This window comes from Ambystoma mexicanum, chromosome 12, assembly GCF_040938575.1.
Source record: "Ambystoma mexicanum isolate Mex_15411 chromosome 12, UKY_AmexF1_1, whole genome shotgun sequence".
NCBI classification, from domain to species: domain Eukaryota; kingdom Metazoa; phylum Chordata; class Amphibia; order Caudata; family Ambystomatidae; genus Ambystoma; species Ambystoma mexicanum.
Window position 1 is genome coordinate 872,010,998 of NC_090936.1, and position 25,978 is coordinate 872,036,975.

A 25,978-nucleotide genomic window follows, 5' to 3' on the forward strand; every position below is an offset into this window, starting at 1 on the left:
GTTGGCATAAGATTACTTTAAACTAAGAGATGACTATGCACAGTTCTAGACTAGATACTCACTCCTAGGCTTTAGAATGGAATGGGGCTCGTCAAAGATCTGGTCAAGGGTTTGGCTTCACTCTCGCCACCGGACAGGTCTCAGGCACTCTGGGTTCTGCTCTCCGCACTGCACTGCGGTCTGGACAGCCTCTTGGACTGGATCTGACGGGTTCTGGATACATCGCTGCTTTCTGGGCCTGGATCTTGGTTCTAGCACAGGGTTCTTGGTTAGAAGCAAAACAGCTCAGCCAGGCTGTTGAATGGTTTAGTTGGGCCCAGTGGAAGTTTAGGGGTTAGAATCAGTTTGCAAAAGATTCTGAAGCCTGCTGCAAAGAGTTCAGTTTTGGGTTAGGCCTCTGCTTCAGGGTTCTAGAGTCTGTCTAGATCTGGAGTCTGGAGTCTTCCTGCAGGGTGCTGCGCCAAAAAATCAGTTGCGTAGTGGAAAAATGTGTGTGTCCTATCTGTCCTCACAGTCCCTATTTATGTATTTCCAAAGTGTGTGGGGAGGCTCATTCTACAATGCCCAACCCTTTAAGGATCTGATAGATTAGAAGATTCCCTGTCCCCTGATTTGAGACAGGATCAGTGTGTCAGAATGAGTCAGAGTGATGCTGTGTTTATGGTCCAAAAGAAATCCCTCCCTTTTGCCTTTACATAGAAAATCTATTTTCCCAAAAAACATATTTTCCAGATACACAAGTTGTTGAGAATACATAATTACATGACAGTTTGCCTAAGGTACATTTCTGTTCAAGTCCCATGTTTCTACGAGCTTGGGTTCAGAAATGACAACATTTTTGACCTTTTGGAGGGTTTTTCAATATTCATTCTGCACCAAATTTGATACATGCATGCATATCCTCTCTGAGCATATTCCTGTAAGTTTTTATGTTTCTAGCATAAACACAGTATCTACAATATGACTACATTCCGGGGTTTAGTCTCAGAACATCGCACGGAGTCCAGCTTAGTCTTGAACTGAGTGAATTTTTCATTTTCACAATCTCAAAGTTTCAAATTTTTGTCAGTTCAGTTCACTTTGTTATAAGCATTTTTATAAAACATACATTTACTCCAATGTTAAATCCACATCTCATCTGGTCTGCCCCCAGAGCTGGGCTGACTCAGAGGGTCACATGTCTTGTTTCCTGCCAGCAGTTTGTGGTCAGTTACACCCCAAATTAGCATTCCCAATTCAGTCCAAGGCATCTATTGTTCCTTTCTCCGGGCTGCAGAGAAAATCTCCTCTCTTGATTAGCATGCCAACGCGACATCCTCCTTCTGGTGGGAATACAAGGTGTGAAGGGTTCTCAGGGGAAGCAAGCCTTTTGGAGTTTTAACTGCATCAGGTTACTTTCTGATCAATTGTAACATAGTTCCTTGTGAAAAAAAATAACATTTATAAACTTAAAATAAGCAACATATCTATAAATCAAGTCTTTTTCAACATGAAATCACTGTGTGGCACTCTTATATGGCATTTTGATGGAATTTTCTTCTTTGGCATATTTAACTCCTGAAACACCAGTTCTCCTGTTAGAATTATAAATCGCTAGCACCTGACAGAGGCGAGTAACGGTACTACACCCATTTTGACAGCTGTCTTTCCACCAAGTATCTTTAAAATAGGATTTTGTTCTGAGAACATATGATTCTTGCTGACATTGTATTGATGTGGATTCTTGCAGTAATGATGTGGAACACCCAACAAAGAGGTTGGATCTTTTAGGTGATTTGTGAGCCATGATTTTAGCAATTTTCGACAATCAAAACGGATTTTCAAACAGCTCTGTGTTTCTTTTTCAATCAGCATTGCTATTTCCAAGTGGTTTCAGGCTACTTTGTGGGTAGCCCAATGGTGGTTTTCACTGCGCAATTTCTGTTGATTTCTAGCGAGCAGCATGCTTTCCAGTGGCCATTATGATGTTTCTGCTGGCAGCAATGCACAGTGATGTTGCAGGGCTTGGATGAGTGGGTTGATACATCCCACTGGTGGGTGTTCATATGTTGGACCATTTACTTAATGGGGAAGTAATTCTATAGATGTTATTAATGTTTCAGGGGCATGTGAAATTGAGGGTGGGATTAGCGGGGGGTATTTGTGAGGGGGAAGAGGGGGGCTTACGGCGACTCCATTACAATAAATTGAATAAAAATAAAATCAAGGTATTTTTGATGAAGTAAATTACCACAAAGTAATTTACTTTGTTAAATAAAGTAGACCCCTTTTTAAAGGTGCTTTTTTAAATGTATGCTTAGCATAGAAAGGCTTTAATCTTGGCAAACTGCTTGCTTACCAGTGCGTAGTGGGGACGAGTGCGTAGGGGGGACGAGTGCCTCGTGGGGGTGAGTGCGTAGAGGGGGTGAGTGCATAAAACTAGTGAATGCTTAGAGGGGGAGAGTGTGTAGAGGAGCACGTGACAAATATAGTATGATTTAGAATGCAGAGAATGTCTGAAAGGGCATATAACTCACCTTATCTCACCACCACGCTTACTCTCTCCTACATCACCACTCAACTAGAACACAGAGATACTATGACACCATTCGGTATAACTGTTCTCATACCAACACTCGCCGCTCACTCCACATCATTCTAAGTAATCACTGCTGGTTACACACCCCCAGCCAGGCGTTTTCCTCAGGCCTAACGCAGCCACATCCGATCTGGATAAATCCTGCCAGAACGAACACATATTCCTGACCTCTCTACTGGCACACCTATCGCTAGAAAGCGGCTATCACACGGATCCTGCACGAGCTGCACACATACCCGGTGCTCACACGCACCCTTTTTTTTTTCTATCTCTACTCCCTCTAGTGATATGAACTTCGGTTCCCAAGGGCGTTCAACCTACCAGCGCCTTCAGACCATACCAATGGTATATAAGGCGCTATATAAATGCAAAATAACAATAACAATAACTTACTCCAACGACCTTCAAAGAAATAAAAATATGCTCCCTATGACAGTCATGCATGTGAACTTCTAGATCTTTTTAACATGATTTTAGAAGACCTGATCTTCGAAAAAAGTTTTTTCAAGCTCAATTGCAGGAATATATCAGCGTTGATTGTTTTTTAGTGGTTGAAGCAGAATTAATTCTAGTCTTTAATTATGAATTCAATTTTTCTTCAAAATCAAACTTTATTAACATTTTTGTTACAACACCACAGTTCAGCAGTAAAGCGTTCACCTTTAACCAAAACATTTACATCAACCCCCCCCCACGTCCCCCTTTATGCATCGAAGTTCAATTGTCTCCACAAGGTTAAAACAAAGGGTGGTACCTCAAATTCACCTGGGTGTTTCATGGGTACGCTTGTACGCGAACCAGGGAAGACCCCCCCCCCCCACCAACCCCCCACTCGAAATCCAAAGAATTACCCAATTCGTTAGAAGGGTGGTCGGGCCCCATCAGTCTCCCCTTGCGGAGGGTAATACCCCCTCCCATTACCCTTCATCCTTCCCCTTTCCCCCCGTGGTCTCACTGCCTGTATTTCTCAAAGAAAGGAAGCCACAGGCCTGCAATGTCGGACCTAAACTCATCCAAGAGGTGGGAGAGTTACTCAGATCATATATAGCACACATTTTTAAAACCTGTTCCCTTTCCCCTGGCATCCTTGGGTTTTTCCACAGTTGGGCTAAGCATCATCTCGCTGCAACCATCATGATCTGAAACATGTGCCCTTGCTCCTGTTGCGGCCCCTCTTCTGTGCCCACACCAAAGAGGAGGAGCCAGGGTGAGAGCTCCCTTTGAATTCCATCGACCCCTTTTATCCAGGACAAGGACCTCCCTCCAATATGCCTGCACCACTGAGCAACCCCACCACAAGTGAATATAGTCCCCCTTTTCCTGGTGGCACTTCCAACAGTGTGGGTCATAACTTACCCTCATTCGGGCAATCCCCGTGTGGGAGGGGGGGTTTAGTGCAATCTGTGTAATAGCTTCAGGGCCTGATGTCTATATTAGAGCAAGACTGTGGGGCGCTGGGCTTCCGGCACATCTGGGCCCATAGAGCGTCATCAATATCCCTACCCAGAGCTCGTCCCCATTTGATTCTTCCTTGGAGAGGGGTGGAAGGGGGGGTTCCCTCTCGGGTCACCAGAAGGATCCTCCTATACAATCCCGCTATCAACCCTCTGAATCCCCTCTGCGTGATCAAGAATTCTTCGAAGCTTGTCAGCTCCCTCCTTAAATCCCCCCCCCCATCGACCTTCAGACAAAGCCCCTTTCAATTGCAAGAAGTGAAAGGGCGACAGTTTGCGAAGACCCAGAGCTTCCTCCAGTCTGTTCAAAGAGATATAGGTGCCCTCCCTCCCACATTTGACCCACCCTACCTAATCCATCCTCATACCATGGCTGGAATGCCAGTGGCTCTCCAATCCAGTCCCTGAGTGGAGGAGCCCAGATACAACTCAAGGGGGACGGCCACGTGGTGAGCCACCTGTGGTGAGCCACCTGTTATCCCCTCCCTCCATATGGACCCCAGGACCTCGAAGATCGGATGATGCAACACTCTCTTTGGGATACAGGCTCTAGGGACCCACAGCCACTTGTCCAGTGAGGCTGGGGCCAATATCGCATTATCCATTGCCACACATGGTTCCATGAAAGCGGATCAAAGTGGTCCACTAGGACTCTGAGTTGGGTTGCCTTATAGTACGTCACTATGTCGGAGAATCCCACTCCTCCCTCCTCCTTTGGCAGGATCAACGTCCCATAGGCGACCCTGTGCTTAGCCCCCGCACAGAGAAACCGCAGCAGCGCCACTTTCACTTCGGAGAGAAACAAATCGGATATTATTACAGGCAACCTCTGAAATAGGACATTTTCTTGGGGGAGAACCACCATCTTTATGCAATTTAAACGTGCCATCCAGGACATCCATAGGCCGCCCATCTCTCCATATCTTTTTTTAATGACGGACCAGAGGGGGAGAACATATCTGGGAAACAGATCTTCGAAGCGCTGTGTCACCTGGATCCCAAGGTATCAGAAGGCGTCATTTTGCACCTAAAACGGGAGCCCCTTAATGTATTGCCTATCCTCATCCGGCAGTCCCCCCACCACATATGCCATTGACTTCCCCAGATTATCTTTGAACCCCGAAAGCCTCCCATAACGCTCCAAGCCTTCCAGCAAAGGGGGGACCGATTGAGACGGTTTGGCTACGTAGAAGGGCATCAGCCGAAAGAGTGAACCCCCCCACCACGACACCCCTGATCTCTGTGTTGTTGCTGATTGACGCCGCCCATTGTTCCATTACCAATGCATATATCAGCGGGGAGAGGGGGCACCCCTGGCTCGTGCCTCGTTGCAGTGGAAAAGTCTGTGATTCAATCCCATTGACCACTACTCTAGCAGTCAGCATTGATTATAGAGCCGACATCCATCCCATCCATCTGGGGCCCATCCCTCCCCCCATGAAAGCCCATCTCACCCGGTCGAACGCCTTCTGTCCAGGGCCAAAAGAGTGCCCCCTCCTCCTTTCTTACCGGCGCATTTAAGACGTGAAGCGTCTTTCGCATGTTATCTGCCCCCTGCCTGTGTAACACAAAACCCGCCTGATCGGGGTGGATCAGTCGAGGAAGGTAAAACTCAAAGCGCGACCCCAGGATTCTAAAATCTTAGCATCTACGTTAAGGAGGGAGATCGGCCTATATGTATACAGTTGGCTTGATCCTTGCCTGGTTTTGGAATGATTGCTATTAAAGCTTGGAGGAACGTTGGTTGTATTGTCTCCCCCCAATATTGAGTTAAACAGTTTGGTCAGAGGCGCCGCCAGTTGTCCCTGGTATTGCTTATAGAAGTATGCAGTGAAGCCATCATGTCCCTGGGCCTTCCCTGTGTTCCGTCTCTGAATGGCCTCTACCACTTCTTCCTGCGTTATCTCATCCTCTAGAGCCCTGCTCTCCGCCTCCGTAAGCTTGGGGAGATTCAGCTCGGCCAGGTACTGCCGTATATCCTCGATCACGACGATTTGTCCTGAAGACAGTTCGGTACACTACAGCAGCGCTGCTTCACCCTGTACAGCCGCTGGCCACCACAAACTACATACCGAACCAGAAACACCTACCAGTTTGTCGACAGTGTTAACATATTGTTATTGTAAAACAATACAAGAAATAAAATAAACTGTCACTCTGTCTACTAACTCACTAAATATGCAGACCACAAAGTGCTCGATCATGCATATTCCACGTGCCACAGCACTCTCTGTAAATAAGTCTTTTTTTAGTTAAAATAAACATTTGTTTGTTTAACATTCCTGTATTCCACGGTGATATTCCTTTTCTTGGAGCCAGCAGCCACCTGGCCTCGCTGCAAGTGTTTGGTGACCCTGCGCACGCCTATGTCTAGGGTAGCCTATAACTATCTCTCCTCGTTTCATTGTATCTCCTAACGCTCTAGAGTCAGGCCCCCTTACAAAAAGAGTTCAGCCGACATTTCTTACATTCCCTTGGTCTGGCATACAGGTCCCTGTAAAAGTCTGCGAAGCAAGTCACAATGTCGTTGCCCTCCTTCACCACCTGCCCCCCGTATCTCGGAATCCCTCTTGCCCTATTCACCAGGAGGGACCCCACCTTGTCCCCCCTTTCATAATACCTCTGTCGGGTGAATGTTATCTTTTTTACAACTTCCCCAATCAGAAGTGTGGGGAGCCTTTTATCCCTCTTTTCGTCCAAGAACCCGTCCCTGTCTGTGCCCCATTGGGTCAACTGGAATCTCAGCATTTTCAGTTCCTCTGGAAACTTACCTTCAATTAGCCCCCTCTCCTCTTCGTACAAGACCCCTCAGCAATAAGTAATCCCCTGAAGGTGGCCTTGTTTGCCTACCAGACCGTCGCCATACCGGTCTCTCCATTGTCATTAGTTTCAAAGTAGGTGTGTATGCCCCCCACCCCCCCAAAAACTCCTTAAAGACCTGATCCCCCAACAAGGTGTTGTTGCATTTCCCCCAAAAACCCCGGGGGGAGCTCAGGGAGCCTCCAATTCACCACCACCAACTCTTGGTCTGACCATGTGACCACCTCCACCCTGGGCCCCCCAACCTCATTTTCCTGCTCTCTGGGAACCAGGAGAAGGTCAATACTTGTGTAAGTCTGATGTGGGGGAGAGAAGAACGTGTAGCCCTCCCCCAGACCCGGCCAGTGCTTTCGCCAAACATCTACTCAGAAATGGTCCAGCTAGAGGTCCTGCAGGGCCAGGTTATCTTTAGTCGCACCTTTTAATACCAACTCCTTTCACCGACCACCAATCTAACTTGGGGTCCGTTACCAGGTTGAAGTCTCCCCCAGAATTATAGCACCCTCCTCCCAACCATCCATCATCCTAAACACCTGACGCAGGAACCCCACCTGCCCCACATTAGGCGTGTACAGGGTAGCAAGGGTGATCCGCGCTCCCTCATGCGTGCCTTTTTATGCCTATGAATCGGCCCCCATGCCCGCACTGGACCTGAATCTCTGTCAAACGGAAGGACTTACCGAGTAATATACCCACCCCTCCTTCTTGGAGTTCCTGTGGGAGGCCCAGAAGATGCTGCCAATTTATTTACCTTTTATTGGAAATTCCGCCCCCTTGACGATAGTGGGTCTCTTGAAGAAAGAGGACTGCCAGTTTCTGTTTGCAGAACATATTGCTAGTCAGGGACCTCTTGTTTGGGGAGTTCAATCCCTTCACGTTGAGCGTACCTACAATCAGCTCAACCATACCCCATCCTCACCCTTTGCTGGTTTTCCCAAGAGTGTCATGTGAGGCAAAAAACCTTTGTCTTGTACGAGTTCCATTGCATGGATTCCCCTTCCTTACCACTGCTGCCATAAGTGACCTCCCCTCAATCTTTTCTCCCTTTGCCCTGCACTTCCTTCGCACTGATTATGGGCCTCTGGGACCCCGGTTAGGGTCCAGACCCTGTCTACTGTGCTCTCAAATTGACCCCTCTCGACAGCCCACCAGGTCCTTCGTAACCCGCTGTAACTCCTCCTCTGCTACCAGATGGTATCTCTCTTCTTCCCATCTGAACATAAGGGCAAAGGGGTAGCCCCAGCGGTACCTCACACCCTTCTCTTGCCACCATCTAGCGAGAGCCCTGCACTTCTTTCGCCTCAGTAGCGTATGGGCCAAGAGGTCTTGGAAGATTGCCACCCTCGAGTCACCACTGTCCAACTCCTTCATGCGTTTCGATTTTTCGAGGATCCTCATCTTGGCCCCATAATAATCCATGCGTGCCAAGGCTGAGTGTGGACACGGGTTCCCACTCTCTATGGTAACCGTTTCATCCTCCCTGGAGCCTAGGAACAATCTTATTATGTCTTGTATCTTTTGTTCCAGGCCCATTGGTGATTCACCCTCCACCTCCCGCAACCCAAAGAACCTGAGATTGTTCCGTCTCCCAGTTCCCAATTCCAATGTCGTCCACCTTGAAGTTTGGGATTCTGGTTCCCTGGGAGACGCAGCTGTTCTTGAAGGTGGTGTAGGACTTTGGTTTGGAGACGGACTCAGCAAGCTTTTATATTTGGCAGGATTTTAGCAGGAGAGTTTCTCTCGCAGAGTTCCCCTCTTAGTCTCAGGTGGTGTCCCACTCACTTTAGCGCTTAGACAGTGCTGAGCTAAAGGTGAAGCTGGCTCACGAAGACTGCTCAACACTTCAAAAGTCCTGGGATATGTATCTTCATTTGGTTACCACAAAAGGAAGCGATAGGGCCCCTTCTAGCTCTACAGATCCAATGGTTACCTCTTGCAGTAGGGCCACAGGTGACTGCAGGCTTGTTACCACCAACAACCTCTTTGAAGAGGCCCTCCAAGGTGTGCTGTCGTGTTAAAGCCTTCTCCCTGTTCTCCTAATGGTCTTCAACGTTGCCAATCGAGAGGTGACAGCGGTACTTATCTGGGAGCGGCTTGGGGTGGATCCTCTGGGAAGCAAGACAGGGATGCCTGCGCTGGTCCGTGACTCTCCTGAAGCCCCAGGCAGGGGCCACCGGCACCACTCTGCCGCACTGCGACTACACCCCAGGGGTGGGTTCCACCATAGGCCGAGGTGCCCAGCAGACCAGGCACACCGTGCCCTGGGAGCTTTCAATGCGCCGGGCCACTTCTTCTCTGCAGTTGGGGTCTTTCCTTCCCACGCTGTTCCCCCGGACCCAGAGATCCCGGGGGGGGGGGCACTCACCGTTCTCTCTCCGTAGTCCTTCTCTTCCCAATTGCTGCTTCAACGTCTAGGAGGACCAGCATGTTAGACAGCACTGCGCCCGTGTGCCAGGTGGTCTTCCCAACTGCCGAGGAACACCACAGCAGTCTCTCTGTCCTCCGAGGCCTCCCCCTCCCACAACTCTGGTGCAGTGATGGCACACATGGGTGTTCCCTCCCGAGGTCAGACATGCACTGCGCATCCCTCCTTAAGTGGCCTTAGTAACTGGCATGGCCGTCCCCTAGCACCGGTCCGATCCACCCGAGGTCCATAAAGTCCTCACAGCCTGTCCTCTGCTGTTTGAAGGCAGGATGGGACCCCTCCCTCGGTCCCGCTGCTGATGTGCTTTTGGGGCCCAGGGCACAGACCTCTTTGGGGCCCCTCTCCACCGAACCGATCACGACCCAAAGTTTGATATGCTGCCTCGCAGCAATCCAAATGAGCCGTAGTGAATGCCCAAACTATGTACACCACAGTGAACACAAACCATTACAGGATGAATTGACCAGAGGATTTGTCATCAGGTTGCCATTAGGTTTAGACCCTCAGCAGCATGCCAAAAAATATCCTAACGTGCTATTTAAGTTAATGAACAGTGGAAACGGACTTCTTTAGCTCGGGCAGCTCCGTGGGGCCCCCCTCCAAGATGGGGGCCCGGGGCAAGAGCCCCTTTTGCCCTCCCATAAAGACGTCTCTGCCTCCAGGGCTCCGCCATCCCACGTCGCAGTCCTGTTCCAGGACCTGCTGAGTGAGGCTACATCCTCTTCTTGAGGCACAGGAGCCGGGAACTGTTGTCCCTCAGTTGTGTGCGCCCACGACTCGCAGGCAGACAGTCCGGGGTGTGCGGGTCCTTTACTCCCCTCCCGCTGCGACCTCAAGGGGGGCAGGGACTCTTCACTCTGACTCACCTGTTGATATGGGGGTCCGGCCTGATCGCAGCTCGGATTTGGGCTCTCACTACGCCGCCATACCTCAGACACTGCTTTGTTTCCACACCATCAGGGCAGCCTGTGCAAGGCTGCACAGGTCCGGTAGGGTCCACTCCCGTATGGAGGCGCCCTGGCGAACAGATTGTGGGTAGCCTCTGTTCACCCTTCTAGGCACCCCTGGGTGAGCGCAGCCTCACCCATTCGAAGAGGCATTTCTGCCTGGGCTTGGTGCTGCTAAACTCGATATCTCCAGTTATTCCACAGCTGGGGAAGGGGCACAGCCCTCAGGCAGCCATTATGCCTACGCCCCCTGGTGGCCTCATGAATTCTATTTTTAATCTTGTTTTTCTCCTTCAAATTTCTATTTGATTGTTTTATATTATTGGGTTTTACTCTGAAAGTAAGACTTTCTTTTTCTATGGGTTACATTGGGTTTTAATTTTTGATGACTGTAGTTATTCCCTTTTTAAAAAACAAATGTTCTCTTTAATTGCATGTGTGTTTGGGTCTACCTTTCACCCACCCCAAGTCCTTCTTCCCTGCTTCCCCTCTGCATTTTCTTTTCTGTGCTTGTTTATTCATTTGCCTTTACCTTCTCAACTAAATATTAACCCTTCCACCCCATCCTTAAAATTATATTAATCATTTCCTTGGTGTCCTGCTGTACAATTCTCAAACGTTCCTTTAAAATGTGTTACTGTTTGTATGCCCTGTGGCCACAAAGCCACTTTTGGAAAATCCCCAATAAAAATAATTAATGTATTGCATTGTTTTTTTATCAGGCACTTCGTTTTGCGCAACTACTATAAATTGTGCACTTATCCTATATCGGTCCTGTTTTAAGCCTGTTTGTGTTTTTTTATTGTCTTTATTTTATTTTAGATGTCTTCATGGGGTTTGTAAAAGCATACATTCATAGGTTTGCCTACAAAAGTGTTGTGACAGATGATTGGAAGACCTTTCTGTACACCTATTTTCAAGATAAGGTAGGCTTCTTCTGTGCAAATTATATGATTTACTGGTGAAGTGAAGGATTTGGAAAGTTTTTTAATATTCAGTCAGCATAATGAACTACTTACTGATGTCCTATTACTTTTTGATAATTTATCTATATCTTGCACAGCCTATAATACATATTGTGTTGCGACACATAGCTCTGCCATACTCACAACTTAATCTTTAAATGGTACCCCACATACACCCTCGACCCTGGTATCCACAAAGGGATTGTAGCTTGATGGCAAACAGTCATTTGATGGCAAACAGTCATTTCACCCTATGAGTGCACTCGTTCACAGGTGGAGCAAAATGTTTATTGTTATCTCTTCCAAATGAAAGTATGTTTATTAATCATTCATTACAATTATTTTTGAAAGTACAGTGTTCGAAATTGAAATTACCCATTGATCCACAACATGTGGAAATAAGGCTGAGAGCTATTATTTCTGGTATTCATATATGCACATTCCATACCTTCTCTCAATATATGTTGAAATCCACCTTGAAAGTGAAAGCACCTACGTTTTGTCACAGTGTCTAAAGAAGAAAGAGAAGCAATAAACACCCTTAATGCGGATTTCAGTATGAACATCAAAAAAGCAGATAAGAATGGTGCGATAATTATGAAAGACATTAACTTGACTGCAGATTACATTTCACAACAAACAGAATTCTGTTGTGAAACGTAATCAAAAAAGCTCTTTGGTTTTTAAAAAGTTCATAAACATCCCTCTAAATTGTCAGGAAGACAAATTCTTTCACAAGCAACACCATTTTTAACCCCAGTGCCAAAGTACATTGATAATTGTTTTCCAACAACTAATTGTGCAAATGGATCTTTTTAAAAAACATGGCGGATTTTACATAAAAAATTTAGTTTATCATATCAGCACATGATACGTACCAGGTGATGCTGGCTATTTATTAAATATATACTCTAATACCGCAGCATGAAAGCATTCGCATTCACATTCTACGAGAACAATTGGCAAAATCGAACATTTCAAAATGACATTTTAAATTCTTTATAACATTACTAAGCATGTGATTACAAATAGAATTTTTAGGCACAAATCGTTTTTTTTCAAACAATTGAAGGGTATTCATATGGGCCTAAATTTAATGCAGAACTTTGAAGCAAAATGGATACTGATGCACATGCATCTAAAGTCATCCTTTTCTATACTCGGCACATTGATGAAATGTTCCTAATTTGCAGAGGATCCCCGTAGAATACATTAAATAACTCCATTGAAGGCATCAGGATATTAAATTTACATTTTTTGCTTCTAATCCACCATTCATTTTCTTGGATAGTTTAATTGACATTGATGGAAACTCTTGAAATCTAAAGTGTATTGTAAAACAGCTTACAGAAATTCCCTGCCATGCAGTACAGTACGCCTTGCCATCCGCCAGCATTAATCAGCTCTCTGTCTTATCCTCAATTTCATTGAATTAACAGAATATGTTTGTTTGAAGATTCTGTTTAGGAATCGTAGAGCAATTGAAACACAGATTTTAAATGTCTGGCTGTAAGTAAGCGCACATGGATTAAACTGTGGCAGCAGTAGTGATGATTCAACCTAAACGACCATTTCAAGTAGTCTTTCTTCTAATCCTTATGCTGCATTATATCAAAACATTGAGAATCATGGTAATTGCTAATTGGGAAATATTAAAAACAAGGTTCTGAAATGCCTACCATTGCCAAGGATTCTTCACTGTTTGCGCATAAAGGAGCAAGAAAATTGGCTGGGACAGTAACCAAAACTGATGTTATGACTTTGAGGAGTTTACAAATATTACTATCTCTAAGAAAGACTGGAATGTTCCTTGTTTAGTCTGAAAGGAGCAAAGTTCACACATCCAAAATATGACAAGATCATCAATTTACAGCATTATACCACTTGTTTGACAACATATGTGGTAATTAATTCAATGCAAGTGTGGATTATATTATGTAGTAGAGAAAACAATTTCAGCTCCACTTCCACACATGTACAGCGCCACCTAGTAGCCATCACTGGAAGTTCACCTCCAGATCAGAGCCACGCAGCAGTACTCTATAGGTATGCAAATTGGTCCTAAATTAACTTTCCGAAATCCAATTTGGAACGCCTGTTGCACCGAGACTTTTACATAACGGAAGTTGTGAAATTAATCCCTTGTCCCCACTATGTGCCCACCCTGAAGTCCCTCAGCTACTTATCAGAGTGACATCCATGTAATCCCTGGATCCTCCTCCTCCCGACCCTGCTGATGTTCCATACCTCTACACTCCACCTAATCTGGGAACCACCTCTGGAACCTCCACCACTCCCTACCCCTCAGCTCCCCAGTCTGCTCCCCCCTTCCCTGTACTAATTTCTCCTTCTTACAGTTCTTCCACACAGCCTTGCTGCCAAGCCTGTTGTTCCCCCTTTGCACAGCATGCATTTCTTTTTTTTTTAACATCTTTTTATTAGTATGCCAACAAATAATTTTCATTACAGCACAATACAGAGGTGTTTAACGAAACCATAACTAACCAGTTCAGTAACATTTTGTTTGTTACATATCAATAAATAAACATTACAATCAAATTCACCCCCTACACATACTATGAACTTTCATTTTATACAAGCATTAAAAGAGTACATTACAAAAGATAAAAACACCATCTATTTTAGGACACAGACACAAATACAAAACATCTCTCAGACAACACCAAACTAAACCACCACTGAAGAGGACAGAGAAGGAGAAGAAGAAGTAGAAAGAGGAGAGAGAGAGAGTGAGAGAAGAAGAGAAAAAAAAGAAAAAAGTAGCCCACTTCTCAATATTATCCACATCATATGTATTTAATCATATAAGGCATTGAATGACCCCCATACTAAATTGTACTCTTCCTCTTTTTCCTTTGCCTTGAATGAGAGTTTTTGATAGTTCGATAAAGTTTGCAAATCTACTAACAAGTCTTCCACTGAAGGCTTCTTCCCAGTTTTCCAGACCTGGAGGATCAGTCTTACTGCCATTAACATAGCCTTGTATATCCAAATATTGTATTTTATAGAGCTATTACATTTATCCCTGTGTAGAGTAAGATTATATTTTCCGCTGATCTACGTAAAACTACATTTAATATCATTTCAACTCTATCAATCACCTCATTCCCGAAACTTTGAACTCTTGTGCAGTCCCAGAGAAGGTGTAATAGGGTACCCCTTTCATTTCCACACCCCCAGCATAGATCATTTGTTTGCAATTTCAAATTATACATTTTAACTAGTCTACAGTACACTCTACCTATTAATTTCTGCCTGAATATACGCAAATTCAAATCCATTCCCACACTGGCACTCACTCTAAGTATGCCATTGCACTCTTTATCCGTGAAATGAATATTCATATCAACTGACCATGCAGTTCTAAGTTTTTCCCATGCCACAACATGTTTGTGTTCCAGTTGCATAAAGTTAATGTATGTACGCACAGTATATTCTATCCCATAAGCCGTCCCATAAGGTCTGACCCCCATGGAGTTATTAACCATATTTTTTCCTGACATTAATCAATGAGATTAAATCAAAATATCTACTTTCTCTTGCACTCAGATCATATTTCCTCTGTATTTCCTCAAATGTCAAAAGACGATTTCGATCCAATATATCACCCAGAGTCAAAATACCCCTCTTAACCCAACTCTGCCAATTCAGGCACCTATTGTTAAGCTGTAATACCTCATTATGCCGGATTGAAGAATTGTCATTAAATCCATACGTCTGATTATTCTCTCCAAACCACATCCATAAAGCTGGTCTAGTTGCCATTATTGGTTTTAACTTTAATCTACTGGCTGATATTTTCCCCATAGTATAGAGGTTTTTTAAACTATATGGACTGTAAATATCCCTTTCCATGCGTAACCAAAGAACACCTTTAAAATCTTCATTCTTGTAATACTAAGAGCCCTTCTTAAGCAGAAATGCAATATTTTTACAAATCTGGATAGCCACATCCACCCTCCTCAACCTTCTGAATCAATATGTATTTTGGAATTCAAGGCCTTTTGCCCAAACCCCATAATAAACATTGGAAAACTTTATCAATTTGCAGTACTTGCTTTTTGGTAATTATCAATGGAATCGACTGCATAATATATAATACTTTTGGTAGTAAAATCATCTTTATGGCATTTATTATTGCCCATAACAATGATAAATTAAATCTTTCCCATCTTCTTATAGGGTAAATAATTCTATCCATAAATTTATCTATATTGTATTGAATAATTTTCTTTAAATCACCAATGATGTATATGCCCAGATACTTAACACTCTCAGGGGACCATTTACAGTTCCACACTTTAAGAATGTTTCTATTACAATTTTTGGACAGTGAGAAAATCTGTCTTGTCCCAGTTTACTTTATGACCAGAAAGCTTACCTACTTCCTCAAACATCTGTTTCAGTAGTGATCCACATTTTTCTGGGTTTGACAGTAGGACTAACGTGTCATCCACATAAGATAAAATGTTTACTTCTACCCTCTCCACACATAATCCTTTAATTTTCTCACATTGCCTAATATAGGTAGCTAGTGGTCCAAGCGCTAAGTCAAATAAGAATGGTGATAGAAGACACCCTTGTCGCGTGCTTTTAGTTAGTGGAAACGATTCAGAAATCACACCATTCACAGTCACTCGTGCTTTAACTTCATGATGAATACATTTGATCATTTGCATAAAGACTGGCCCAAAACCCATTATCAACAAGGTGTATTCCAAAAATCTCCAATTTACCCTATTAAACACTTTTTCTGCATCAATAAACCCTATTATCCCCTTTGAGTCCTTATTGTGATGCACCCCTATGACATTCAACACAGTCCTGATGTTATATCCATACCTGCCTGGGATGAAACCTACTTGAGACTCATCCACCAGATCTCCCATATTCACCATTAGCCGAATTGCCTATATTTTTGTAAATATCTTGGTCTACATTTAACAATAAAATTGGCCTATAATTAATACACTTTTTGTGATCCCTATCAGACTTGGGAATAACAATTATTGCATCTGTCATTGATCCACATATTGTTCCCGACGCTAAAAAATCATTAAAGAGTTCACATAAAATTGCTGACAACTGCTTAGCACATTTTTTTACAAAACTGAGATGATCCCATCTGACCCCGGTGATTTCCCATCCTTCAATTGTAATATAGCAGTATTAACCTCTGCCACATCTATTATAGATTCAAGTTTTAATTTTTATAGTTTTGAAGTTCTGAAATTTTTACTTTATCAAAAAACTCCTGTAGGTCTGTTTCATTAGGATGTAGTTCTTCCTTATATAATTTTTCATAAAAATTTCTGAATTTTTCACAAATTTTATCACTGCTATGAAATGTTTCGCCTACATCATTTTCCATGGACGAAATACACGTGGCTGTCATTAGTCCCTTAAGCTTATTTGCTAGGAATAACTGCTTTGTATAAAATAAACCTTTCCCTGCATGAGTCTGCACATGATTCCTTAATTCCTCTTCTAGTCTTTACAATTTTTTGCATTCCGATTCTGCCTGCGCACAACTTCTTTGCAGTTCTGCAACCTCTTTTTCTAACCTTTCGACCTTTTCTTTTTTTCTTCTCTTTAGCATGTGAGGCTCTAATCATCTCTTCCCGCAAAACTGCCTTAAAAAAGTCCCATACTATCTTCACATCTGCCGAATCATTATTTTCTTTAAAATATTCCCTGATTAAGTCATCTAAGCCTGTACTAATAAACGAATCATTAAGAGCATTTGATTGCATTCGCCACCTGTTATTCTTTTTACACATATTGTTCAAACTGATTTTTAGGTGTATTAGCGCATGGTCGGAAATACCTTTTTCTCTAATACTTTAACTAAATGTCTCATCAACTAATTTATCACTAATTTTTGAAAAATCTATCCGCGAATATGAATTGTGTAACATGGAGTAGAATGAATATTCTTTATCCCTTTGATGATGAACCCTCCAAATATCAACAAGATTGTATTTAAAAGCAAACTTTCAATTCTTCACTGATTTTTTTTCCCCATTATACCTGCAATCCGATCTCCTATCTAGATCAGTATCCATCACCAAGTTGAAGTCTCCCCCCAAAACTATAGATTCCCCTTCCATCTCATCCAAGAAACTATCTAATTTCCTAAAATAAATGTATATATGGTGCGCAGGGAGCATAGACTGTCCCAACAGTTAGTTTCTTCCCATTATATATTACATCAATTAGTAGAATTCGACCCTCCTGATCATTTACTGTTTTTTCAATTTTAATTGACAATCCTCTCCTGAACAGTATGCTAACTTCCCTAGATTTAGTGTCATAATAGTTTGTACTACCTGTGGGTATTTATGATTAGATAGATAATCCCCAATGTGTTCATTCAAATGTGTCTCCTGAAGGAATATCACATCACCCCTGCTCCTCCATATTCGGCCCAAAACTTTGTCGTTTAATCACACATCCAATGCCTTTTACGGTCCAAACTAAATTTAAAGGATCAGTATCTCACTATATAAACTATCTCTATTTGTAGAATTGAAATCTCCACCCGCAGGTTTAAATATGCTTTCCTCAATTTCAAATGTGAGATAAAAAAATTTGACTCATAAGTGGGAAAAGTAAAAAGGAAGAATAGAGATAGAAGAGGGAAGAGAAAAAAAACCCTCACATAACACATATACACACAGAAAACATTAAATATACACAGATGTGTATCAGTTCCAAAAGTCCAACAACCATCAGACTTGTGGTATGCAGACTTATATACAACCGAACATCTATCCTTTATTAATCTCTTTCCTTACTTCAAAGCCATAACATCTTAAGCCTACCCCCTTTAACTTATCTAATTACCTCCCTATTAATTATATGAATTATAACTTAAAGCAAGGCCTTACAGTGTATCACCCTAAACTGCAACCTTATTCACATACCTGTATTCTTATCTGCTTTCCCATTTATCAACCAGCACTTCACATTCTTCCCTAGCATTAAACAGTTTAGTACCATGTATACGTCCAGATCTGTTGTATCAGTCTTAAAATCCAGCTATCTATCAGTGGCTGCAGCTTCCTAATGCCACCTTTTTATACAAAATTCTATATATTAATCCATTGCACTGTATATCTACCATAATATTTACAAAACTATATCTAGCCCGTATTTCCCTTCACATCTCCCATAGCCCGTTCATCTATAAACACAGAGTAATCTATCCTACTCCTTCTTTTGTAGTTGCACAATATTTGGTTGATATCTTCTATTTATTTTCACCTCGCGTATGTCGCCCAAACATCCCCAAGTCATAAAGTGCCATCACCATTCTTTGAAGCTTCTACAATGTTTGCCCATCATGAATATTACGTTTCTAAATTTCATCAAACTACAGTGTAAAGCAAACATTTTTTCCCTCTAGATTACAGCACATCATAATAACACATACTATTACATATAACATATGCATGAGTTTTCCAAACACAGACCTTTGTGAAGTTCTTTTAGCTTCCTTTCTTTTAAAATAATCTACCATAGTCAAGACATGAATAGAACCATGTACAGTCCCAGACGATTGATGAAAATGACATCTCAGATGTTTCTTCAAACCATATCACTATCACAATATTGTCCAAATTCTTACTGTCATGAACCGTCGGATACGTCCCTTTTGGACTTCCTGGTCCTTGACACATTGGGGCTTACACTCTGCTGTACTTCCAACATGGCCGTTAAACACAGAACGCTGTCTACCAGCTTTCACGTCAGATGTAGCACGTTCTATAAAGAAGCCACGCCCCAGCGCGTCTCAACGCTACTGATCGCTGTGGCTAGACGTGTGCTCCGTAGTTCGCCTTTGCTGAACTCTGTAGTTCCTGGTTCCCGGACCCTCGCTTCCTCCTATCTTCCCTTCCTCCTTATCCTGTCTTACATCCCGGATTCCGTGTACCCGCCTCTGAGTACACCTCCTTCGTTTCCTGGACTTCCTGGAGCTTCCTGGCGATCCTGGACATAGAACGCTGAACGCACGCTGGAACCCGAAGACGCCCGTACGGGGTTGTACAAAACCCGAACCATACGCAAGAAGACTCCTTCCAAGAATTCCAGCAAACTTCGAACTCAGGTGAGAAAGGGGGAAACCTGTGACAGATTGAGACTCCACCTACCTGAAGTTAATACAGACATGGAGGCAGCCGTTCAAGATCTTATGCGCGGCATGCAAGAACTAACGACTGAAGTACAAAACCTAAAAGCGGAGAATGCCACATTAAAACAATTAGTTTTGTCCCATGACTCCGCTACGAAAGAAACCGTACTATTGGGCAGTATTGTTGACAAATACGATGGATCTGCAAAAAACCTTTGTGGATTCCTTGACTCCTGTTTAGTCCACTTTACTTTTAAGCCCTATTATTTCTCTACTCCCAGGGCTAAGGTGGGCTTTATTATATCGCACCTTTCCGGGAATGCATTAACCTGGGCCACACATTTAGGTAATGCTGGAGATGCCCTCCTGGATGACTATGTTGGATTCATTCAGGCTCTTAAGACCATGTTTGACCACCCAGAACAGCTCTATAGAGCTCAGGAACGTCTACTCGATTTCCAACAAGTCTCCCAGGACGTGCTTACGTATGTAACGCGCTTTAAACAATTGGCTAAAGAAGCGGATTGGTCCTCAGAAGCCTGCTTCACTCTTTTTCGAAGAGGGCTAAATGAAGACATCAAGGATGAACTAGCCAGAGTGGCTCGCCCAAGTTAATTCCAAGCCCTTATAGATGTCGCTCTGCAGATAGACTTCCGCATCCAGGAAAAGAAGGCAGAGAAAAGGAAAACCAAGATGCCCTTCCAGAAAATCCCTATAGAGATCTCCTTGAAGTCTGATTCTACTCCTGCCCATAGTAACGAACTTGAACCCATTCAACTAGGGGCTGTCCGTGGACCCATATCCCCCGAGGAAAGGATGCAAAGGATCCACACGGGGTTATGTATGTATTGTGCCTCGGACAAACATCTAGTGAGAGTGTCCTTTAGCCCTTCCACGGCGTTCGGGAAACGCCAGCTCCCGATCCTAGATGGAGCACAGTTTCGGGAGAGAGATGTTTGCTCCACATCTATTCCATCCTTGAACTCTCCTGGACAAAACAATCTGGTAATTTTACAGGCCTTTCTATCGCCATCCAAGAGGGAAACCTACCCCATTTTGGCATTGGTGGATTGTGGAGCCATGGGGATATTCATAGATCAAGATTGGGTCTTTAAACACCAGATTCCATATGAAACCCGAGATATCTTGCAACCCGTAGAAGCAATCGATGGAAGACCCCTTTCTTCAGGACCCATAACCCTTCAAACCAAGGAAATTGAGCTCTCAATAAACCACCATCAAGAGAAGATAAAGTTTGACATCATAAAGTCTGCCCATTACCCAATGGTTTTGGGTATGCCCTGGCTACAAAAACTTAACCCATACATCAATTGGGCAGCAGGTTCCTTGTTCCTGGGTTCCGAACATTGCATGTCTCATTGCCTACTCCTGGATCCCACGCCGACACCTTCGGAAGGAACTTCGACAGACCAGCAAGGCCTGCTCACAGTCTCGAATATTATCCAGGTTCCTAAAGTCTATCAGGAATACGCTGATGTATTCTCTTCTGCCATAGTTCAAGCCTTACCTCCCCATAGACCTGAAGATTGTGCTATTGATACTGAACCTTCAGCTGTGATTCCCCTTGGGAGGATGTTCATTTTATCTGAACCTGAGAAAAGGGCCCTGCGTGAATACTTAGATACTAACCTTGAAAATGGCACCATACGACCATCCAAATCTCCAGCCGGAGCCTCACTTTTCTTTGTTCCAAAAAAGGGTACTAATGAGCTCAGACCTTGTCTTGATTATCGTGGTCTAAATCCGTGCACCCTGAAAGATCGCTATCCCTTGCCCTTGATCTCAAATAACCTCGAAGCAGTAAGAGGAGCTGTAATCTTCACTAAATTGAATCTCAAAGGTGCCTACCATCTGATCTGTATTAGAGAAGGAGACGAATGGAAAACCGCCTTTAGAACACCCTTCGGTCACTTTGAGTACTTGGTCATGCCCTTCGGATTTGCAAATGCCCCAGCGGGCTTCCAACGCTTCATGGATCGGGTGTTTTCAGATATGTTGTTCCTTTTCCATCATAGTGTATCTGGACGATATCGTAATATTCTCTAAGGACCATCTTAAGCATGAGGAGCATGTTAAGGCAGTGTTACAACAGTTACGTGAACACAAGCTCCTGGCTAAACCTGAGCAGTGCCTTTTCCATGTCTCTACTCTTCACTATCTAGGATTTGTCCTTAGCCCAGAAGGTATTGGAATGGATCACTCCAAAGTAAAAGCCATACTATCCTGGCCTGTTCCGACTACCGTGAAACAAATCCAATCCTTCCTGGGGCTTGCTAACTTTTACCGGAAATTCATACCTTCCTTTTCCGAGATAGAGCAACCGATCATTGCCTTGTTTAAAAAAGATACTCCCTTTCTTTGGACAACAGCCCAAGAAGAGACATTCCAGCGGTTAAAGACAGAGTTTACACAAGCTCCCATCCTGGCTCAACCTGACATCAATCGACCTTTCCTAGTGGAAACAGACGCCTCTAACTACGCCATTGGAGCAGTTCCAAAACAGTAATTCGAAGACAACCTGGAACATCCCATTGCTTATCCTTCACGGACACTAACTCCCAGTGAAACCCATTATTCTGTTTTGGAAAAGGAACTGCTAGCCATCCGTCAAGCCTTCACAGAGTGGCGTCATCTACTTCTAGGAGCAAAACATCCTGTCCCGGGCCGCACGGACCATCGGAATCTGCAAGTTTTACAGGCTCTGGAATGTAGAAATAGTCGTCAAGCCCGTTGGGCCTTCTTCTTTGCCCAGTATCAGTTCCAGATCCCTCACGTCCCTGGAACACAGAATATAATAGCTGCCGCCTTATCCTGACGTCCCGACTACGAAACCCTTGAAGGTCGGTCCTTCCCCAAGATGTTTCCCAACACAATTTTTGTAGCCCAAGCAATCGGCCTCCTGGAAGATGTTCGGATACAAACCCAGTCCTCTGACCTCTGGAAGGAATTTACAGGGAAGAATCGCTGGAGTCTAAAAACTAAGGACGGGTATCTGTTTAAGGATAACAGCCTGGTCATCCCCACACAGAAGCTACAACAAAGGATCATAAATCTCTGCCACAATACCCTTCACTAAGGACATTGCAGCGTCACCAATACCCTCCATCTGTTCTGGTCGCCAATAATGAAGACTGATGTTCAGCTGTATATCCAAACCTGTGCAGTCTGCACACGATACCCTTCACTCAGGACATCGCAGCATCACCGATACTCTCCATCTGTTCTGGTCGCCAATAATGAAGACTGATGTTCAGCTGTATATCCAAACCTGTGCAGTCTGCAATCAAAATGAACATGATAATAAGACTCCGGCGGGTCTCCTACTTCAACCTTCATTACCAACAAGACCTTGGGAAGTCATTGCTACAGATTTCATAGTAGAATTACCCCCTTCCAGGGGATACACGACCATCATGGTCACCATTGATTTGTTCACTCACATGGCCCATTTTACTCCTCTGTATAAACTACCATCTTCATTAGAACTTGCTGGAATCTTCCTGGAACACATATTCCGACTTCTTGGATTCCCCTCCAAGATGATTTCAGACAGAGGTCCCCAATACATTTCTCAGTTTTGGAAACACCTATGCCGAATACTAGGGATCCAACGTGCCCTCTCCTTTGGTTATCATCCACAGACCAACAGAGCTACGGAACGGGTGAACCAAACTCTAGAAGAGTATCTCTGTTGCTTCACTACTAAGGTACAGGACGATTGGTCACTCTAATACCCCTGGCTGAATTCACCTATGACAATTCGGACCACTCAGCTGTCAAGACCAGCCCTTTTTTCTGCAGCCAAGGATTCCATCCTTCAGTCCTACCTTCCATTCTTCCACATTCTACACCAGTACCTACACTCGACACCTGGATCGAAACTCTCGTCAATGTACACAGGGAAGCCAAGGAATACCTAGAAAGTGCCCGAAATCACACCAAGCAGTATGCGGATTCCAAAAGAAGACCAGGACCATCCTAGGCAGTAGGTGATAACATTTGGCTATCCTCAAAACTACTGCCTCGCCATCTACGACCCAATAAGATGGCTCCCCGGTACTATGGTCCTTTTCCCATAAAGGAAATCATTAATCCAGTCGCCTTCCGGCTCAAACTACCAGACTCTTGGAAGAAGATCCATCCAGTGTTCCATGAGTCTTTAATGAAGCCTTATATCCAATCCTCCCAGGCTGCCCACAGGCCTAATCCTGTAATCATCAATGACCAGCTGGAATACGAAGTGTCCAGGATATGTGACTCCAGGTACAAACGTGGTCAGCTGCAATACCTGGTTGAGTGGAAAGGGTACCCTCGTAGTGAACGCAATGCTCCCAGATTACTCAGAAGGTATCATCTCATACACCCGGGCAAGCCCAGAGGGACAGGTCTTCGGAGGAGGCATGCTGTCATGAACCGTCGGATACGTCCCTTTTGGACTTCCTGATCCTTGACACATCGGGGCTTACACTCTGCTGTACTTCCAACATGGCCGTTAAACACAGAACGCTGTCTACCAGCTTTCACGTCAGACATAGCACGTTCTATAAAGAAGCCACGCTCCCACGGCCCCACGCGTCTCAACGCTACTGATCGCTGTGGCTAGACGTGTGCTCCGTAGTTCGCCTTCGCTGAACTCTGTAGTTCCTGGTTCTCGGACCCTCGCTTCCTCCTTCTATCTTCCCTTCCTCCTTATCCTGTCTTACATCCCGGATTCCGTGTACCCGCCTCAGAGTACACCTCCTTCGTTTCCTGGAGATTCCTGGCGATCCTGGACGTAGAACGCTGCACGCACGCTGGAACCCGAAGATGCCCGTACGGGGTTGTACAAAACCTGAACCGTACGCAAGAAGACTCCTTCCAAGAATTCCAGCAAACTTCGAACTCAGGTGAGAAAGGGGGAAACCTGTGACACTTACAGTGAATCCCATTTAAAATGTTCCTTATTCAGTTTCCTTTTCAGAGAATACCCAATTAAACACCATTGCCCTGCATTGTTTCTCATCATTTTCAAGATGCTACGTTTTATGATCTAATTTCGGTCTAGGCAAAACTAAAGCAGACAGTTAATTTTGTCAGATATGTTATTTTGTTTGCATTCATGTAGCTTTCATAACATCGAAATGTAAAATGTTATATTTAATATGCTAAATATACCTTCTGTAATAAGATTCTGGGAGTAGAATGTACTCCGAATAGTTAAAGCTGTGCACCATAGGGGATTTTGGCCCTGTTTTATCCAAGGGTGTCATAATTAATGACCATGTACAAGACCCAGATCAGATGCCTTATGTTGGGTGTTCTACTTCATTCTGAAATTTAGATTGATGTCTTTCTCTTGAAAATGACAGCACGCATTTCTAAATGGACATTTCACACTGGATTACGTGGAAGGCCCATTTGCTGCAGTGTGTATCAGGGGCCATGCAAATTACCTGAAGGTGAATTGTATTATGTAGGTGAGACGTCTAGCTCAGCAAGACTGCATTCATTAATGAAAATGAGCCATTATAGCTAAGCCACTGAAATCCCCTGTGGCAAGACTTTTTGATCAAGCAAACCACTCCATAGCACAGCTATGCTAAAGAATACTTGAACATGTGGACGAAGGCCTTTGTGTAGGAGATTGAAACAAACATCTAAAACAATGTGAATTCCATTGGCTGTGGTTTTGGGGCACTCTTTGGCCTTCAGGCTTCAATGAGCAATTAGGTTGGCAAATGGTTTTCTGATGTACGTTTGTTATAAATGTTATGTTTGGGTATATAATAAGGGAGATACATAGACTACCGATCCCACAATGTTAGAGTGAGGATGTCCGTTCCTGCCTAAATTGGGTTTTTGAACTTCCTCCACTGATTGGAGTTATATTACACACACCTGAATAGTAAACCCACAAGTGATTTTTGCAGTTTGTTCTTTTCGTAGGAGTGATGAATGAATAATTACAATGTGGAACAATGGATTTTCAAAAATAATTTTAATGAATGGTTAATAAACCTCATAGTTTCATATGTTGTATGGATAGTTCTGATCCACATTTTTCCTGGTGATGTCCAGGAATTCGTTGTCGAAGAAAGCTGATGAAGAGAAAGCAGGGGTCTTGCCTTAGCTCTGCGCATCTCAGATCACAACAAGCCTGAGAAGTTTCCTGCAAAGAAACCTAAAGAAGCTCATTTATCAGAGCTCACTGTTCTTTATCAGTATTTATCCTGACCACAGCAGAGGCATGGGACCTCCTCCTAAGTCAGGTGCCACTTTAAGTAAATCAGGTTGTAAATGGGACCCTGATCTATCTGCTTTATTGCAAGTGATGGGAGGACAGAGCCAAGACCATGGTGTAATCTCTGTTCTAGAGGAAACAGTGTGACATTGCTTAGAAGAAGTTTAGGGGGAAACACGGTCTGCCAACCAGGGTCCGGGACCCCACACAGCTTGGGAGTGCATCCAAGCTATGGTTCTTCATTGCAGTTCCTGGGTGGAGGAAACCAGGTCTGCCAACCAGTTTAGAAACATATCCAAGCTCCTTTTCTTTGCAACTGTGCCTGGTGTAAATGAACCAGATCATCCCGTTAGGGCCGGGTGACCCAGAGACAGAAGAAAAGCCCGAGAAGGG

General features: G+C 44.0%; 1 protein-coding gene across 1 annotated transcript in view; it reads left to right on the top strand.

Annotated features, from left to right (window-relative positions):
* LTA4H (leukotriene A4 hydrolase) overlaps positions 1–25,978 on the top strand; it is a 590,002-nt gene that overhangs the window by 435,628 nt on the left and 128,396 nt on the right. The window contains exon 13 of the mRNA XM_069629348.1: positions 11,047–11,150. Coding sequence (XP_069485449.1) covers positions 11,047–11,150 — 104 coding nt within the window. The remainder of the gene's footprint in view (positions 1–11,046; positions 11,151–25,978) is intronic.